The sequence below is a fragment of the Ursus arctos genome, unplaced genomic scaffold, assembly GCF_023065955.2.
Source record: "Ursus arctos isolate Adak ecotype North America unplaced genomic scaffold, UrsArc2.0 scaffold_14, whole genome shotgun sequence".
Taxonomy (NCBI): domain Eukaryota; kingdom Metazoa; phylum Chordata; class Mammalia; order Carnivora; family Ursidae; genus Ursus; species Ursus arctos.
This window is the reverse complement of record NW_026622808.1, coordinates 37,179,300-37,199,625: the sequence shown is the minus strand read 5'-3', so window position 1 is coordinate 37,199,625 and position 20,326 is coordinate 37,179,300. Positions and strand designations below refer to the sequence as shown.

At 41.2% G+C, this 20,326-nt stretch overlaps 1 protein-coding gene across 3 annotated transcripts in view; it reads right to left on the bottom strand.

Annotated features, from left to right (window-relative positions):
* Positions 1–20,326, bottom strand: part of CACNA2D3 (calcium voltage-gated channel auxiliary subunit alpha2delta 3) — an 833,176-nt gene that overhangs the window by 232,385 nt on the left and 580,465 nt on the right. For 2 of the 3 annotated variants that reach the window (XR_007191727.2, XM_057311801.1), the window contains exon 14: positions 1,929–1,946. The exons of the other annotated variant lie outside the window; for it this stretch is intronic. Coding sequence is in view for 1 of the 2 variants with exons in the window: in XM_057311801.1 (XP_057167784.1) it covers positions 1,929–1,946 (18 nt within the window). In the remaining variant the exon portion in view is untranslated. The remainder of the gene's footprint in view (positions 1–1,928; positions 1,947–20,326) is intronic. 3 annotated transcript variants of the gene reach the window in all.

The following is a 20,326-nucleotide window of genomic DNA, read 5'->3' as shown; positions in this document are numbered from 1 at the left end:
TCTGCAAGTGTCACTGAAGTAACACTGGGGATGGACAGAGGAAGGACGTGAGGGGCACGGATACTCATCCACCAGCAGCTGAGACTGGCTGCCCTGAGGCAGGTGTCTTCCACCAGCTGTGTGACTCTCCTCAGCCACCCTCCACCTTCCACCTTCTGACCCAGCCCAGATCCCCAAGGTTTCTACTTAAACTCCTTCTCCAACGAGCTGAATTGCCCAGAAATGACTCCCAAGAGTTCTAAAACCATTTCATGTAGCGTTCTTAACAATTTTTATGATAAGTACCTTTCTATTTTAATAGAAAGACAATGTGAATCGATGGTGAAGAACTGGGTGGGGGGGAAGAGCTATTCCTTGTGACACAGGGCTGCACAGCAAGTTCTTGGGCAGTCCAACATCTTTGGAAAGACACTGGGGTGTCCTCCCCAGTTCCGAACTTTCTATTTGCATGGCATGTGATGTGAGTAACAGAAAGAAAGAGGGCAGGGAGCTAACTGCTATTGAAGACCATATGTCCCAGCAACCTTTGTTCTTACCGTATTCTGTGTTGGTTTGTTTTGAACCTTGTTTTAAAATTCCATGGCTGATGGCACCTCAAATTCATGAGGAATCTTCTACAACAGAATGCTTCTGTATATGGATCAGTGGAAACTTGATGAATAAATGCCAGTACGTTGAGGTTGGTCCAGTTTTAGGCACTGAATTTGTTAAGTCTCTTTACAAAGAAATTTCAAATGTGGGCAATTAAGAAAGCATGACCTATTAAAGATGCCGATCCTTCCAGATAATGTGGAATTCTGACCATATATTTACCCTGGAAGCTGTTGTTCTACTCAAATACTTTAACTTTTAATGAAGTGTTCAGTCTTTTGGTGATGGCACTGAAGTGTAATCAAACATTACCACAAGCCAAGTCACACACTAGCATGTCTCGCCTTGTTTAAATATCTCGAATATATTTGAGTAATTGTGTAATGATTTCTAGGCCTCTGGTTGTCCATATGGTCTGAACAGACTGTCTTTTGTAGAGCAGTTGTGCTATCTCTCTCAACGGGAAGGAATCAAATCATCTTTGCTCCAAACTGGAAAGCTTGGGAGGTACTGCTTACATTTCGGGGAGGTGCCTTACCTCAGCTCTTGAAACAAAACCAACCCACATCTGGCCCCCAGAAATCACTGTGTCTTCTGGAAATCTTGCTTGTGTTTGTGAAATATCCCAGAACAAGTCAGCAGGCATCATGTGTCATGTTTTCTTCTGTAACTGTCCTTAGGATACAATGACATGCCATGGGGACAACACAGCAAAGCCAGCATGGCAATCACATGGAATCTTACTAGACAGAGAACATTCTAAATGGTGAAACCAGATCATCCCAGACAGACAATGAGGACCAGTGAAAGGGTCTGACTTTGGCAAGAACTTTGCTCTAATGCTCTCCAGGTGGTACAGCCGATGAGACAAGTGAAGGAGCTATTGATTTTACAATTAATGAAACCCACAGGGAGTCTTCAGAGATTTGGCTTAAGAGCCCAGAATCTAAACTTAGTCACTGGGCCTTACCAATTATTCACATTAGCTGTATCCCTAGGAAAGTACCTCAGGGAAGACCTGGAATGCTGTGTTTGAAGGAATGTGCTAAATTTACTCTTGACCTATTATTTGAGAATTCTTGAGCAAAATGGTTGGGTGCAGAGTTGTCCCCAAACTTTTGGCCACAAGAGGGTTCTTTGATGGGACAAACTTGGCAGGGAGACAGTGGACAGATGAGTCCGTTGGCCTTTCTGCTCCTGCCCAACCTCAGGCTTTTAGAGTTTTAAGAGGAAAACCATTTCACTGGTCATGAACAGTACTGAACGCACAAAATCATGGAGACATGCACAGTTCGCAAGTTCCGAGAATGACTGCAATGTGATGGAAAAGAGTTTACCTTTTGTGCCTGAGGGAGCTGAAAAACAAGAGGAAAAAAAAAAGAAAGAAAGAAAAAGAAAAGAAAAGAAAAGAAAAGAAAAGAAAAGAAAAGAAAAGAAAAGAAAAGAAAAAAGCAATCGTTACATAAAAAGTCAAGATCAACTGTAAAACTTCATTTGGTCACCACTGGCAAATGGAAAAACCAAAATTGGGAGAAGAAGAGGGAAATAAAACTAAAGACACTTCCCCAAATTAAGCTACAGTGCTGATTATTCAACCTGCTGTCTGAATCTGTAGTTATCAACAGATAATCTGTGAGCACATGTTTTGGGAATCACCACACGCGTGCTGGCAGTTTGGCAACTTCCTGCAATACTAGACCTGAGGTTCTTCTGTTCAGTGACCCCAAACACACATTTCCAAGACCCAATTCCTCCTTCTTGCACACCAATAGTTACCTAGTAGAGGAGGACTGTCTGGAGACATCTGGGGTTGTCAAAACCGGTGAGGCGAGGGAGCCAGAGTTATTGGCTTCTAGTGGGTAGAGACCAGGGATGCTGCTAAATGGCTTCCAATGCAGGGGATAGCCCCCACAAAAAAGAATTATCCAGCCCACATGCCGATTGTGCCAAAGTTGAGAAACCCTTCTGTACATAAAGGTAAGACCATGAGAAGAATGTTCTGTTTTTCTTTTTTTTCTTTTTTTTTTAGTTTTTTTTTCTTTTTTTTCTTTTTTTTTTTTTTTTTTTTAGAATGTTCTGTTTTTAAAGTCAAATTTTCTTGCTTTGTAGCACATTAACTGTTCCTTTTATTTGGTGGTTAAGGAAGCACGCACAAGGATTTGTGCCTTTGAAGTAAAGCTGATATTCTAAGAACAACGAATAGGCAGTCAGTTAATCCATAAAATAAGACAGATTTCCCAATGGTACAGGCAAGAAACTGAAATTACAGGTATGTAGGAAAAGATGAACATTTATGAGTTGTTGTCTATTTTTCAGCATTGAGGCTATTAGGCTGTGGTTTAATGCCACTGTATTTGTGACTGCCATTACAGCATGCAGCGTTTTGAAAAGTATTTTTCTAATCTGAAATGGAAATTACATTATCCATGTATTAAATACCAAATCTAGGAATTACATCATTTTCAAGACTTACTTCTCATCATAGAGACTAACATTTATTGTGTGTGATCTTGTCACCAGGCACTGCTTAAAGCCTTTTATTTGCATTATCTCACCAAATCAAAGCAACCCAACACTAGGTACCCTGATTACCCCCATTTTACAGATGAAACATAAAACGGCACTTAGAGGGTAAGTAATTATATAACGTCCCATAGATAATAAATTGTAGAGCTGGGTTGCCCGACTTTAGAAGGTACACATTCAACCCAATTCACATAGTAAAGGCCATGAAAACTAGGAAATTAGACAGCAGACTTTTCTTGTTGTCTCTCTAGAGCTTATAACATTGGAAGTGCTAGAAGATGCAAGATAACTAAACCAGACATCCTGGGGTCCCTTTTGAACCTTTTACCTTTCCCATTCCTTTAGCCCTGAGAAGAATGCTCTTTCTTCATATACACTAAGACCAGGGGTTCCTAAGGCCCTGCACCTGTGGATAGAGCCCAGCAAAGGGCAAAAGGGATAGACCAAAGCCAACAAAGTGCCTTGAATCTCAGAGACAACTTCAGAATAATTTGGAGAATGGCCATGAAAAGCAGACCCAACCTCTCCAACACTCATTTCTCAAGCAATTTTATGCCCAGAGGTCTCCCAATTTAAGGAAACAGGAATAGTACAAGCAAGCTTTTCTGATGCTTTCATCCTACTTATGGTTATGGTGACCACTATTCAAAAAGGAAGCTTGTGAGTTCCTCCAGTGCTTCTTAAGAATTCAGAAAATATGTATCAAGAGGTAGAAATTGAGCCTAAAATGAGGGATCACTTCAAGTCAATTCTCTTACATATTAAGCATTTTGTTCATACGACGGAAAAGAAACCTTAGAGACGCAAACATTAAGGGAATGATAAATGCGTGTTTCCTTAGGAAAGCATTTGTGTTGAATCACAGCTTGTCATATGAAATGCACGGGGGGCCCTGAGAATTACAAATGTTTGATGAACTGTAAAATAAATAGCAAGGTTCAGTCCTGCACAAACTGCCGGACTTGACAGACCTCTGAAAGGAGAGCTACCCTTTCTTTCTCTTTTTCTGGAAGCTTCATCTCCGTCAAGCAGGAAACACTCCTTTTTGACTCACCCATTTAAGCACATGAGAAGGAAAATGAGAGACTAGGCCTTTGTGGTGATGTCCTCAGTTTAAGACTGTCTCAAACTGTCCACAAAACATATATTTTCCTCAAGAAATAACTCATGAGAACGAAGAACCACTTTCCTATCGGAGCTTTGAAGGAACAGAAATTACAGTTTGCAGTGCCCTCAACAGGTCGGACCTCTGAGAAGGAGCTTCGGAATAGAACACAGCAAATTTAGATCAGAGCATTAGCAGCCACAGATGCTACTACTTGGGAGCCGGCTCCCCTGAAGACACATCATCCACCCAACAGTCACAAATGGTGCACACGAGCCTGAGCGGGGAACCTGATCAGCCAGACACTCGGGGCCTCGGGCTGGGGTCTTGAGGCATGTGCCTTCCAGTCTTTGGCCAGATGCTTGTCTGTAAAAAGGGATGGTGGAGGGAGGGCTGGGAAATGGGCCAAATCTTGGATGGCCAATAGATTCTGTCTTGAGAGCCAAGTCTGACTGATTAGTAATGGCTGTCTGGAGGGCCGGGTTGAGGAGGATTCTGAAGTTATGTCTGAGTTTTGTTGGAAAGAATGTAAGAGCCAAATATCAATGTCCTTTGCAGGCTAAAAACTAAGGAATGGCAAGCCATATCCCTGGACACGATGGATCTCTCAAGGTCTTCCTGTACTTTTTCTTTGTAGTTCTGAGCACATCTATGATTTCTATGTAATTTATTTATGTAATGTCTCTCCACTGCTCGGTCACAAGCACCACGAGGGCATGAGGGTGTTTACCTTGTATGTACGTTCTGAAGTTTCCTAAGCTGTGCCTGTAACTGGTGTCCGCCTTGTTAGAGAAGGTACCCTGTTACTAGGGTATACCCAAGGCCGATTGAGGTCCCTGCCTTGAATTCACATCACCTCCACAAACACACCACGTGGATAACCCAAGCTGACAACTTGCAAGAGAAAAAGAAATCTCTCTGCCAGAAGGATGGACATGACCTCTCGGATTCCCATATGCCTGGCATGGATATCTCTATATGTGCAGACTGTCTCGCTGACCCATGGATGCACATAAAAGCAGCCTGGGAACTTCCCATCATTACACGGCCTAAGGTGAGGCAACGTCTCTTTTACAAAAGCCACCTGCGCCTTGTCAAGCAGGCTCCACGTCTCCGGATCCGTTTCTTCACTTACTATGGAAGGGTCTGCACGGGCAGCTTCAGGTTCCTTCCAGGCTAAACACCCCCAAGTTGTACGATTCTATATCCGACTATGCACACCCTCCAGTCATTTTTTGAATGGAAGAGTAAAGAAAGAAAGAAGTAGTGGTATGCTCTGGGCTCCCACATTCCTGGAGAAAAGCTGCGCGCTGGATGCATCCATGAGATACCTGACATTTGAACGCGGAAAAACTGAGAAAGTATCATTTGAAAGAGAATGAAGGAGAGGAAAGGCGATGAAGATGACAGCAATAACAGCACAGGCCACCCTTTAGTGGACACGCTCAATGGACCAGGTCCTTGGCTAAGTGCTTTTTCACCTTGATCAATGTTGGTCCCCACCGCGGACCTCCGGAATAGACAGGAGTATCGTCCAGTTTATAGATGAGGAAACAGATATTTAGAATAGCTCATTACTTTGCCAAGGTCACCCAGCCAGGAAATGCTTGAGCTGAGGGTCAAGGTCAAGTCTCTTGGCAGCCCCACCTCTGCTTTAACCATCAGGCTCGAGGTGTTGCCGCTCACGCAAACCAACGGCACTAGCACCAAGCCACGCTCCTGAAGGGCTTGGGCACTTCTCAGGCCCTTCCATCCGGGCATCTCTCATACTGGAAAGGGGAACGAGAAATTCTGGCACTGCCCCTTGTGGAAGAGTCTGGATGGAGACAGAAAATCCAGCTTACCACAGTTCCCAGCATGTGGTGCGTGACGTAACCATGTAGCATAAATATTTACCATGCCCTCTCCTGTTGCAGACATTTACACTTATTCTCTCCTCATCCTGAGACTCTCCCTCACAGCCCTTCTTGCTTGCCCAGCAAATGCCTACTTCTCTGGTCAGTTGCCATTGCCTTGAAGAAGCCTTGTCTGACCTCTTGCATCATATGCCCTCATCACATGACTTATAATACCACATGCCTCCCATTCACGGTAGAGTTGTAGTAACTGCCATTCTGCCCTTCTTTTTTTGGTAACTGAAACCAAACTTTTAGCCAGGGTCAGCTGAATGACCCTGTTAGAGCTTGATGTGGCTAAGTGGTTCCGTTGTGGTCAATGAGATATCCATGGATGTGGCTTTACCAGATAGTGTCCTTAAAAGGACTCCCTCCATGCTGCTGCCAGTAAGGTAGCTGTGATGGCTGGTGCTCTAGCAGTCATTCTGGACTGTGAGAGTATCTTGAGGATGGAAACCACACACTAGGATGGTGAGGACAGCAGTAATGACAGGCAATTACTACAGCTATGGCCAGCTATCCACTATTCTAACTGCTTCACCTATATTAATTTATTGAAAACTCACAGGAATCTTATTAGGTAAGTTCTATCATTACCCCAGTTTTGCAGTTGATGGAACTACAAGGTCACATGACCAGAAAGCAGCAAAGACAGGATTTGAGAAGGGAGACCAGTAGGAAGGGCAGTGAATAATCCAGGTGAGAAATAATGGAGAATTGAATCAGGGTGCTGCTGGTGGAGGTGGCAGGCTGTGGTCTGACCTCAGATCCATTTCAGAGTAAACCTGATTGAGACTGATATTATAATATGAAAGGGAAGACATCAAGAGTGCATCCAAGGGTTTCGGTCCATGCAAATGCAAAAATGGAACAGCCATTTACTGCAAAGGGGAAGACAAAAGGAGGAGAGTATTTGAAGAAAGCCCTCCAGAGTTGAGCTTTGTCTACAAGTGACAATTTTAGGATATCTCTTAGACTTGCCGGTGGAAGTGTAGGGTGGGCAGCGTGGTCACCGTCAGTGTGCCGACAAGGTGACTCAGGGAGTGCATGCAGAGAGAAGAGAGCTTATGTCAGGGACAGAACAGGAACATCCCACCAGGTAGAGGTCCGGGAGCCAACGGGAGCCAGTGAAAAGAGCGCTGAGGAGCCCGGGGGGAGGGCGGAGGGGGGAGATCGGAGAGCGCTCTGAGTCCCTGAAGCTAAATGAAGGTGCTTCAAAGTGGGACGGTACCTCCACCAAGGGGGGGGGGGCGCTTTCGTTTTAACTTTCCTTATTCACTTCGTTTCTATCTCAGAGCTCCGCACAGAGTCACAGGGCAACACAGGGGACACCCATCCATCACTCTCGCTCAATGAAGTTCTGGAGTTGAATGGACTCCTTTTCAAAAATAAAACTCCAATTAAAGCTCTATTGATCAAAACAACACATTTCACTATGAAATATGTAAAGACCAAACGGGAAACAAAGTATTTTCCTGCCAACTGTGTAAAACACACACACACACAAGCCTGGCCTACATATGTTTATTCCATTTGTAAAACTGGCCCTTTGCCTCAGGCCTTATGAATGAGCGATAAATCCCTCTTGCTGCAAAGTTTCCCTGTGTTCATTTATTTTTCTTGCTCATGTTTGCATTTATAATCTTCCATTCTTCTTCATTAAGCAACGTGGATAAAGATCGCTGTTCCTCTTACACATCAGAGGAAGCTCTGCTCATTGGCTCAAACTCTAAACCTGCACACCGAGGACGGAAGGGCTCTGATGAGCTAAGGTTTGGCAGTGGTTACTGTCCCACAACCATCCGCTTCTGCCACCCCATGCCAAGCCACCCCGTGGCTCTTCTAGCCCCTCGCTTGGACTCCCCACCCCCAGTCCCATCTCTATACTGCATCCAGAATAATCGAAACGTATGAACCTGGTACTTTGCCAGCCGTCACTCGCCTCAAAGGCTTTGTGTGGCTATTTTCTCTGGTGGCCTAATGCTCTGTCCCCTGCTCATGTCAATTCTCTGATACCCCCCACAAGCTTGGCCTCACCAATTCCTACTCATCTGTCAGACTGCCGCTCTGGTGGCACCTCCCCTGACTGAAGTCCCTATCTCAACCAAGTGTCTTCCTATGACATCACCTTGTTTATTCCTGTCTTAGCATGTATCACCTTCTGTCACCTTCTTGTTTACTTTTTAATTACCTCTTCCCATAAGAATTTAAGATTCATCCAGGGCCCACATCTATTGTATTCCTTGTTTTATCACCACAGACTACACCTGTACTGTACCTGGCCCTTGTTAATCATTCAGTACCTATTTGTGGGAGGGATAGAGGAAGGAAGGAAGGAAGGAAGGAAGGAAGGAAGGAAGGAAGGAAGGAAGGAAGGAAGGAAGGAAGGGAAGGGGGAAGTGGGGAAGGAGGTAAGGGGGATGGGGGTAAGGGGAAGTAGGGAGGGAATGGAGGGAGGGGTTGGGGGAGAGGAAAAAGGAGAGAAGGAAAGGAAGCAGGAAGGAAGGGATGAAGGAGGGACTGCCTTGGAGTCTGGTAGACCAGGTTTCAAATCCTACCTCTACCATTTACTAGCCATGAGGCCTTGGAGGAAAATATATTATCGCAGAGCTCTGGATTTCTCATGTGTAAGACTGTAATAGTAACACTATTGCAAGGGAACCTACAACAGCCACTGGCCTGTAACAGTTGCTGTTTTTACCCCTTGTAACCTCTGGAGTTTACAGAGTTGGCCCCAATCCTACAGTGTCTGAGAGATTATACTAATAACCAAGTACCTCATGGTCCACGAATGAGCCCACGCACCTGGAATCACAATCTCCCTCAGTGGACCATCACTTCTTCACAGTGGTTATGTGATAAAGATAAAGCCTGGATAAGGTGTCTTAGCAGTATGTAACTCTTACGATAGACGTGTGTCTCTTTGCTTTCAACACAAGCCCCTTCCTTTTGTAGTAGTCCCCAGGCTTTGGGTAAGGTTCTGTTCCAAGCTCCTTGACATCAACAGTGCCAAGACCTAAGCCAACCAACTCATCACTCTCCCCTGGCTGCAGCAAATGGCTCAGAGTGGACATGTGACTTAAACTAATCTTGTGAGGACTTTTATAGAAGTAATAAAAAATTATATCCCTCTCCCCCTTTCTCTCTTCTTCCCTTTCCTCTCTTAACTAGAGTGTGAGGATATGCACCTCTGGGAACAGTGCACCAAATGGGACCTAAGAGTAAAGCCAACACTATGAAACGTGGGAAGTTAGAGGGGCAGAACTCAGTGCCCGTGGCATCATTTGAGCCCCATGTCCATCCAGGGGACTTAGCTTCTAGTGGCTTCCAGCTTAGTAGCAGCCATGGGGACATCCTGAGAGAACTGAGTTCTTATTATTCCCATTGATATTTGTAGCTGGTCACCTACAGTATACACCATGGCTGCTCACAACTAGATTTTACTTGCACAAATCAAGGGATTCATCAAAAATTTCTGTATTTTTCCTCAATTTAAAAAATACTCAGAAGTAATTTCCTCAAAAGATTTCCGATGGCACAAGTGAAATTTCCTCACAAAAACACAGGGCATCATATTTTGGTCTTTATGACAACGTTAGATGAGTCGGGGGACCCAAGGGTTTCTCTTTGTGTCACAGGTCCTGCTCCTCAGAATCTTCTCCTCCCCTGGTTTTCAGTCAGTCTACTTCCGCTACTTCTCTTCCTCCTTAAATGTGGGCACCCTTTTGCTCATTCTACAACCCCCTCAGTGAGGCCACCCCTCCAGGCTCATGGCTTCAACTAACCCTGCTCACGGTGGTGATGAGAGGGGAGAGGGTGGGAAGGAGAACAGTGATAGAGGTAAACAACACTGCAGGCTGGAAGACAGGAATAAAAACAGGGTCAATAAAAAAAAATAAATACAACCGATTTTTCTATTCAAGTACCCATTGGAATTTTTGCCTGATATCCTAGAAGTCCTTCAAGCCCCGTTAGAAAGACTCATGGGGAGAATGATTATCTCTGTACTCCAAATTTTCTCGCTTTTATCAGTTTGAATGTTTTCTTCTCTGACCACATATAATTTATTAATGATTTCTCAATATCTAGTTTGGGGTACAAACAGAACTTTAACTTATTTTTCCAGCACTGTGTTTAAAAGCAAGAAAAATATGGATAAAAAGACCTTTCTTTGCAACACACTTGCTTTTTAAAGTGTTTCTTTAGAACAAAAGTCATATCAGCAATGCATGTTCCTTGTAGAAAATCAGATATCAAAGAAAGGCAAAAGGAGAATTTAAGGCCACCTCTGACCCTAGCATCCATTTTCCCCCCTAACGTCCATTGTTGTCCTCAGTTAGCGTTATGTTAAATGACTACACAGTATTCCATTATTTGAATATATGATAAATGACTTATGAGCTATCTAGGCTATATTCTCCTTGGCACTGGAGTAGATGACGGCAATAAACATCCTCGTAGTGTCCACATGTTTGTAATAAACACCTTTGTAGTAAAGCTGTTGCACACACTCTCGACTTCTCAAGAAGCTGAATTATTAGTTAAAGGGCATTGCATATTTCAGTCCATGTGCTTTCTAGAATGCTGTCCTAATCTACACTCTGAGCAGGGTTCTCTCTTTCTGATGTTCACTTCACCACCCCTAAACCAGCACGATGTACTATCATCTTAAAAAATCTTCCCGTAATTTTTATAGGTTAGATTATATGGATGAACTTTTTCCATAGTTCAAATGAGTTAGAGACAGAGAGGATATTCAACTTTAAAATCCCGAACGGCCAAAGGGTTCGCTCTGTTGTGGGTCTCCAGAGAGCACGGCATTGCTTCCTGCAGACTAGCACCTCCAGGTTATTTAGTAGAAACGAAGTGGATTGATAACTAAAGGTCAGATTTTTCAAACTTAATTTTGGATCAAAAAAATCTGGTGTTTTTGTTGCAGCACTAGAGCCCTGCCTAGATGAAAAGCAAGCCTGCATAAATTATTCACTTGATGGCAGACATTTTTGGGGACGCTGGAAAATGTGGATTATTAATGGGCAGACCAGAACAATTCTCACATTACATATAGCTAAGGACTATCAGCTGGGGGAAAGCCCCAGACATTTTGCTTGTTATAATGTTCTAAAAATTCTCACAATAAGAAGTCATTTCTCATCAGGCTCGAACTCTGCATTGTATCGGAAAAATAAGTTTCCAATTAAAAGTGTCATTCTTCAGCCTTATTTTGTGTGGTCATCTTGCTGAAAAATTATCTGGAGTTCTGGCAATGTGGGGGAGCCCAAGGTCCTGCTGGTTTCCTGTGAGAACATGGATTGGTAGAATCAAAAGGGAATTTGGCAAAGTCCAGATAAAACCAGCGCCATGATGCTTTTGTATTTCCTGTTTGAAAACCACATTAGTCCACATGGCAGTCCAGGGATCAGTGTAGATTAAGGAGGATCTGATAGGGAAGGAAGCTCTTTTCTGCAGGATTCACTTTGGAAATATCTGAACAGGATACAAACCCACTCAGACCTACTCCTGAACTCCCACCCTACCAGTGTCGCTTTTCAACATTGTGACTACTTCCAGTTGGATGCTCTAAGCTGCTGGTTTTAATTAAAACTTAATTTGCAAAAATGTTTCATAATTTATGCATGTCATATAATTCCTCTGAGACTGAACTAGGAGCCAACTCAGGGCCTTATAAGGAGACATTGTACCGAGAAGGTTAGGGGAGAAAGGGGTGTAGGAGGGGAAGTACCAACAGGGGTGCAACAGAGGAAGGTACTGATACTTTCTTTCAGCTTTCCATCACCTGGATCTGCAGCCACCTGGGAGAGATATGGGCCTTGATGTCTGCATGCAGAGAGCCCATTTGGCAGGTCACAGACGCACAGAACCAGAAGGGTCAGCAGTGGCCAGAATGGTCCTCCAAGGAAGGTCTTACCAGGGGAGAATGAGCAACAAACTTGAAACCCTCCAAAAGAGATGAATGGGCTCCCACTCTCCCCACAAAAGGAGACACTGAAAACCCACAGAGGAAAAGTAATGAAAACTCAAGAATCTGCAATGAAACCATTACTTCGCTCAACAGATGTCTTCCAAGAGAGAATTTGCAGGGATCTGTCAAACTGTTGAACCACAAAGAAATCTGTGTAGCAACTTAACTACAAATAGTAGGCCTCTAAGAAAAATGACCAGAAAGACCCTCCCCTCAATACACATCCTTTGTTAATTATAAAGTGAATGAATCTCCAGTCACCCTCCGTGTCTTCAGTGGGAAAAAAAAAAAGTCTATATAGACAGAATTTGACACAGGAAAAAATCAAAGGAGCCAGAAAAGAAAGTACACATGTATTCTGCATACTCACAAAGGATGGGCCACAGTGTCAGTGCCGTACTCTTTAGTGGTCAACCTGGTAAGTTATCTATTTCACTGACAGGTGATCTCTATCTTGGTATCTGTAACTTAAAGGCCCTTCCATTTCCTGCTGCCTATGGAAAACATTATAAACTATTAAGTAGAAGCAAGAGACTATGTAGTTTACCTATCAAGCTTGTGTCTCACATAAGTAAACACACTAAATAAATATTAGAGGGTAAATGTGTGAGCTGTGAGTGACAGTCCTCTGTTGATGTTCTCAATTAGGAGATCCTTCAGGAAGCTTCCCACTCTGTGATGCTTGTCTGTGATTCTAGTTTATAAGTTCTTTTCTATGAAAAATCTATGAATAGTTCCTTCTCTTACATATTGTTTTCACCTTGGCCCATCAATGAATATATTTTATGTTCACCTGGAAAGAGAAAGAACTGGCAAAGCCATGAGTTGAATGATACTAGTTCGCTTTGTGCATCCGAGCGCTTCGCAAGTTAAGACTGGATGCCATTTACTAACAATGAGAATTTGCACATGCTGAGTGCTTACTCTAAGCCAGGCCAGGAGTTAAGGCCTCGGAATGCATCCTCATGAGAAATTCTCACCCAACTCCAGAAGCCAGATATAGTCACTTACATTCCAAACACGGGGGAACAAAGACTGACTCCAAACCTTGTTTTTTGACCCAATGGGATAAACAAGTCACACAATGCAATTAGTCTTTTTCTAAAAAAAAAACTTAGAATAATCTATTAATGGATAATGAAGGGAATCCAATACAAAACTAAAATGTAAGTGGTCTGCTTGGCAGTAGAACAGAAGGGAGCTTTGTCCTTCACTCAAGCCTGCCGACACACTGACTACCACACTACTTCAGGCTTGTTTTGGTCATGTTTAGGAAGGAGGAGACCTATTAATATACTAGAACTGCTGATCTCTCAAAATACATTTCGCTCCCCACCCCCCAAATCTGGTGTTTGGCAATCTTTAAGCATGTTTTGCCAAACACATGTTCCTATAATTTTGAAGTCCATGTGTATTTACAGTGGAATTTTTCTCATGGTCTTGATTAGTGTATAATTAAATCATAAAACAGAGTAACTCTTATCGAATATCTTTATTTCCTAGTGCCTTTTTTGTTATTACAGGATTTTCTTTCTCTTAGTTAAGAAAGGTCTTACCAGTGTCACTTGGGCCCAAATCTCAAAGAGGCTAATATACTTCTGAAGTTCATATTAAAACATAAACTTCTGATGGAATCCAAATGCCAAAACCTAAGCTACAAAATGTTGTCATTAATATTGAATTCATAAGTTAGGGAACATGACCAAGGAACAAAAAAAGAAGCATAAATAGGACTGTCTTGCAATTAAACTGACTTGGTATAGTATTACATTTAAATAAAAATTATCTCAATGTCATATCCAGTAAATTGTCACTGTCTTAAAAAGTTAAAAAAAAAAAGATGAGCATTATTCTCTGGTAACAGTAATCTAAACCCAATATGTTAATCTTAAATATGAATAAATGAAACAATGTAATTAAATAATCTTGAAGATAAACTAATCAACTAATCATCAACATCTTTAATTTCTAAATTTCTACTGTGGTCACAATAGATAACTAGTATTGGATTAGTTAAGTAAACTAAGTGGACAGAACACACACAAACAAGTAAACAAGTGGACAGAACACACACAAAAAAGTCCTTTTACACTGGTCGACAATCAACAAAGACTTCACTTCCTAGAAGGCAAAAAAGTGAGGTGAGACTCATGATACTCTGCCCAAAGACCCTAGAGGAAGGAGACTGAGCCCATGCAGAGCCTAGTAGTTACGCTGCATTGAGGAGGAATTAATCAGAGTTTATAGAGGCTGAGGTGGCTGAAATTTTCAAAGTAGGGCACGGGAGAGAGAAAGCTATACAGGGAAAGAGTCAGAAAGTTAGACGGAGGTCTTCTTGAGTCTTTACATACTCATTTTAGTATGTATAGGGTGAGACTCCACAAGACTGGGCAAAAGCACAATTACAGGGCCAGGGTGGGGTGAGGAGGAGAACTTGAATAAAGCTGTAAGCTGAAAAGATCCACTGGACTCCAACTATGGCTGGGAATTTCCAAGTTCCAACCAGTCAGCATAGAGTTCTCTGTTAAACACCTGGAACATTTGGAAGGAAACCCAAAAAGGCTGTTCCTAGGATTACAACTAAACTAGCCTTAGACTGAAAGATACACCATACCTGCCTAACCAAAGCTTAAAACCAAGTGTTTAAAGGGCCAAGCGCACACATAAGTAAATAAACTGGCCACCAGAACAGAACTCAACACTCTCTAAAGGAAGACAACAAAATCCAGACACTTACCACAATGCCTGCAATCATGACGTCATTATGTCCAACACTTAACAAAAAAATTACTAGATAGAGAAACACGAAAATGTGACTCCTCAGAAGGAAAACAATCAATCAATAGAAATATACTCAGAAATGATGAGATTGGAAACCGTGCCTTTAAATTAGTTATTAAAGATATAATCAAGGATTTAAAGGGAAACTTGAACATTATGAAGACAGGACTAAAAACTAAAAACAAATGCCAAAACTGAGTAAAAAATCAAAACCAAATAAAACCCATAGAGTTGAAAAATATCATACTTAAAATTAAAGAAAAAGGGGCGCCTGGGTGGCACAGCGGTTAAGCATCTGCCTTCAGCTCAGGGCGTGATCCCGGCGTTATGGGATCGAGCCCCACATCAGGCTCTTCCACTAAGAGCCTGCTTCTTCCTCTCCCACTCCCCCTGCTTGTGTTCCCTCTCTTGCTGGCTGTCTCTATCTCTGTCAAATAAATAAATAAAATTAAAAAAAAAATTAAAGAAAAAAGGTCACGGGATGGACAGGATGGACTTAACTGCAATTTAGACATTTCAGAAGGAAAGATCAGTGAACCTAAAGATATAGCAACGAAAGTAATTGAAATTGAAACAGAGAGAGAGACAAAGAGAGAGAGAAAAAGGAAGTTTGAATGAGAATGTTAGTAACCAGTAGGAAAATATCAAGCAGATGAATATATGTTCAGTTGAAATTCCAGAATCATGTGCAGTGGGGAAGGGAATGAAAAGAAATGAAAACATAGTGGCTACATATCTCAAATTTGATAAAATTTATAAACATACCAATCCAAGAAGCTTAATAAACCTCAAGCAAGATAATCACACACCAAAAACCAATACCAAGGCACAGTATAATAAAATTGTTGAAAATCAACCAAAACAACAAAATCTTAAAAGCAACCAATAAAATAAAAGTACATATGGACAGCACAAAGGTAAGAATTATCAATGACTTCTCACCAGAAACAATGCAAACCAGGTGAAAATAGAACTACTGGTTTAAAGTACTGTAATAAAAAAAAAATGTACACTTAAAATTCTATATCCAGTGAAATTATCCCTCCAGAGAAGGTGAAATAAAACATTCCAGACCAAAAGAAAAAAAAAATCTGAGAGAATTCACTGTCATCAGAGTTGCACTTTAGAAAATATCTCTTTAAAAAGTTCTTCAGGCTGAAGGAAAATGATTCCACATGCAAGCTTGATTCTATTCAAAAGAATAAATAGGATTAGAATTGGAAAATATATGGGTAAAGATAAGATTTCTTTCCTCACTTTTTAATTATTTTAAGTGAAATAAAAACAACGTATTGTGTGGGGTTTATAATATATGTAGGAATAAAAAGTATGATGATAGTAGCACAGAGGATGGAAGGAGAGCATGGGAATATACTGTTGTAAGTTGCTTCCATTATGAGAAAGGGAGACTGTGAAAAGTTGAAGATGCAAATTACTACACAAGAGCAACCACTCAAAGGAAATAACTAAGAGGTACAGCTTAGCTAATAGGTCAATAGTGGAGATAAAGTGGTTAGGGGTGCCAACCTTCCACGCAATCAGAAATCCATATATATAACTTTTGACTACCCAAAAACTTAAATACAATTGCTTACTGTTGACTGGAAGCTTTATCAATACCATAAACAGCTGATTAACACACAGTTTGTATGTTGTATGTATTATATTCTGTATTCTTACAATAAAGCAAGTTAGAGAAAAGAAAACATTATTAAGAAAATCATAAGGAAGGGAAAATACATTTATAGTACTGTACTGTATTTATTGGAAAAAATCTGCATATAAGTGGACCTGTGCAGTTCAAACCCATGTTGTTCGAGGGTTAAATATGTACATATATATATGTGTGTGTGTGTGTATAACATTTATGTGTACATATATATACACACAAATATATGTTAAATAAAAAGAAAAATAAGAGAACAGATTAGATAGCTATTTCTAATAATATGGTAGAATTAAAATGAAACAATATAGATAATTACATTATTTTTTTTTAATTTTTATTCATTTATTTGAAAGAGAGAGAGAGAAGGTGCACAAGCAGGGGGAGCAGCAGGCAGAGGGAGAGAGAGAAGCAGACTCCCTGTTGAGCAAGGAGCCCGATGTGGGGCTTGATCCCAGGACCCTTAAGCCGCAGGCAGACGCTTAAGTGACTGAGCCACCCAGGTGCCTGGATATAATTACTTTAGATGTAAATGAATAAGGGGCGCCTGGGTGGCTCAGTCAATTAAGCATCCAACTCTTGATTTTGGCTCAGGTCATGAACTCAGGGTCATGAGATCAAGCCCCACATTGGTCTCCATGCTCAGCGGTGAATCTGCCTGAGATTCTCTCTCTCTCTCCCTCTGCCCCTACCCCTGTGTGCTCTCTCTCTCTCTCTAAAGTAAATAAATAGATCTTTTAAAAAAATGTAAGTGGATTAAATACACCATTTAAAAAGCAGAGACTGTCAGACTAGATAGAAAGAAAAAGAGGGGGCGCCTGGGTAGTGCAGTCGTTAGGCGTCGCCTTTGGCTCAGGGCGTGATCCCGGCATTCCGGGATCGAGCCCCGCATCGGGCTCCCTGCTCTGCTGGGAGCCTGCTTCTTCCTCTCCCACTCCCCCTGCCTGTGTTCCCTCTCTCGCTGGCTGTCTATCTCTGTCAAATAAATAAATAAATAAAAATCTTTAAAAAAAAAATAAAAAAGAAAGAAAGAAAAAGAGATCCAACTATATTTTGCCTACAAAAAATACCTTCTAAGTAAAACGATATGTAGGATAAAGTTTAAAAAAAATGGAAATATATACTGCAATATAAATAAAACAATACAAAAATATAATCACAGAAAGTTGGGTGGCTATATTAATATCAAACAAAATAGACTTCAAAACAAGGAATATTATAAGAGATAAAAATAGTTCATAATAATAAAATGATCAATTAACCAAGAAGATACAATGTGTGCTCCTAATAATAGGGCTTCAAAATATATGATGCAAAAATTGGCAGAATCAAAAACTGAAACAGATAAATTTAGAATTTTCACTGGTGATTTCAACAATTCCCTCAGCAATTGATAAAACGACTAGACAGAAAGTCAGCCAAGATATCAAAGACATGAACAACATGACCAGACAATTTTACCCAACTGATATTTCTAGAACAAGGGGCACAATAACTGCAGAATACACATGCTCTTCAAGTACAAATATGAAATATTCACCAAGAAAGTCCATATGCTGGGCTATAAAACAATTGTCAGGAAACGAAATTATTGAATCACAGGATATATTCTCTGAACACAAGAGAATCAAATTAGAAATCAGTAACGATAATATGTCTAGTAAAATCTGGAGGTATTTGGAAAATAACACACTTCTAAAAAAACCCATGTTATCACAAAATCGCCTCAACACAAACAATATTAGAAAATACTTTGAACTGAATAAAAATGAAACTACAACTATCAAAAGTTTTGTTATGTGGCTAAAGTAGCTCTTAGAAAGAACCGTATAGCTCCAAATGCTTATAGTAGAAAAGAAGAAAAGTGTAATATCAATATCAAGCTTTACCCTAAGAAACCAGAAAAAAACAAATTAAACACAATATAATCGGAAGAAAATTTAAAAAACTGAAAAGTAAGAGCAAAATACAGTGCAACGGAAAATGAAAACACAAAAGAGTAAAATTGGTGAAAACAAAGGCTGGTTCTTTGAAAATACCCCCTGGAAGTTGAAAAATGTATAGTTAGACTGATAACAAATCACCAATATCAGGAATGAAAGAGGGGCTAACACCATAGATCCTAAATACATTAAGGATAAGAGAATATTATGAACATCTTTATGTTAATAAATTCAACAACTTAGATGAAGTAGACAAATTCCTTAAAAAACAAATGAGCAAAATTAATATAAGAAATATAAAACCTAAAAAACCCTAGCTCTATAAAAGAAAACGAATTTGGAATTAAAAACTTCCCCACAAAGAAAGGTCTGGGCCCAAATGGTTTCATTAGTGAATGCTACCAATATCCAAGGAAAAATGGAGCAATCTTATTCATGAGATTCAAATTTCTTAAGCAAACGTTTTCATAAGATAAAGAAGGAAATGCTTCTCGAATCATTTTTTTAGGTGGCCATTCTCAAAACTTGACAAATTACAAAAATAAAAACCACCACCACCACCACCACCACCAAACTACAGACTGATAGCCTTTGTGAACACAGAAGCAAAGATCTGGCAATATACAACAAGAAAAAAAAAATCTTGACCAACAGTGTTTATTACAGGAAGGCAAAGTTATTAGGATATTCTCATAATTGATATCACTCAGTATAATCTGTCATATGGAAGACCGCCTTTTCCAATGTGGGCCGTAACTATATCTCCACGCCGTACTTACTTACAGGGTAATGTTGATACTCCTCCTATAAAGTCTATGTCCCCACCCCTTTGTGATTACCTCAATAGAGAGTATGGGGAAAATGGTACCATGTGACTTCCAGGGATAGATTATAAACATATCGTGCACTTCTGCCTTGCTCTGGAAACCCGGCCACCATGTTGTGAGGAACCTCAAACCAGCCCATGCAAGGCAACCACATGGAAAGACAATGTAGGTGTGGCCAGTATAGGTATCCTGCAGACAGCTCACCTGAGGTCCTAGCCAACAGCCAGTATGAACCACCTGACATGTGAATAAAGATACTTCCAGGTGATCTAGTCCCCAGCCACCGAGCTACCCTTGTGGTTGAGTGTTCATAGTGAGGACCCCAGCTGCTGTGGAGTAGAGGTAAGTCAGCCTTGATGATCCCTGGGCAGATTCCTGCCACAACATTTGTGAGCATATGAAAGTGGCTGTTTCACCCCGTTATGTTTGAGGGTGTTCAGGACACAACAGTAGTAACCGAAAGTAAATATCATAATTCCTGTTTTACAAAAGAGGAAACCGTACCTCATGAGAAGAACCGGAACAAGCTAGTGTGGGTGGTGAGTGGCAAAGCTGGGGTGTCAACCCAACTTTCTCTGCAAACACACTGCATGTGCTGATCTAGACAAAAGATATCCTGAGTGTGCTGTCAGGTCATTTACCGGGGTTCTAGCACAGGGCAATAAGAGGTTCGGTGCCATCTTCACAAAATGACGATCTGTCCCCAGTAACTCTGCTTCTCCCGGGAAGACATTTGAGGTCAGGGTTTGGTATGTATGGGTCACACAGCCAAAACCATCTCGCTATGAAACCTTTCACAACGATATATCCCCAATGTCTACATTTGCAAAGCACAAGTAGCTCAATCAGCCATGAATTCTGGGCATTTATACAAGAGTTGGTTGAAACACGAGCTTAAGGAACTCTTGCCAAACAGCTGCAAAGAGTACAGGAAGTAGAGGAATAAAACCTGTTCCAGCCTTGGCTCCCACTGCGGTGCAGCACAGGACACATCAGGGGGTGAAGCAGC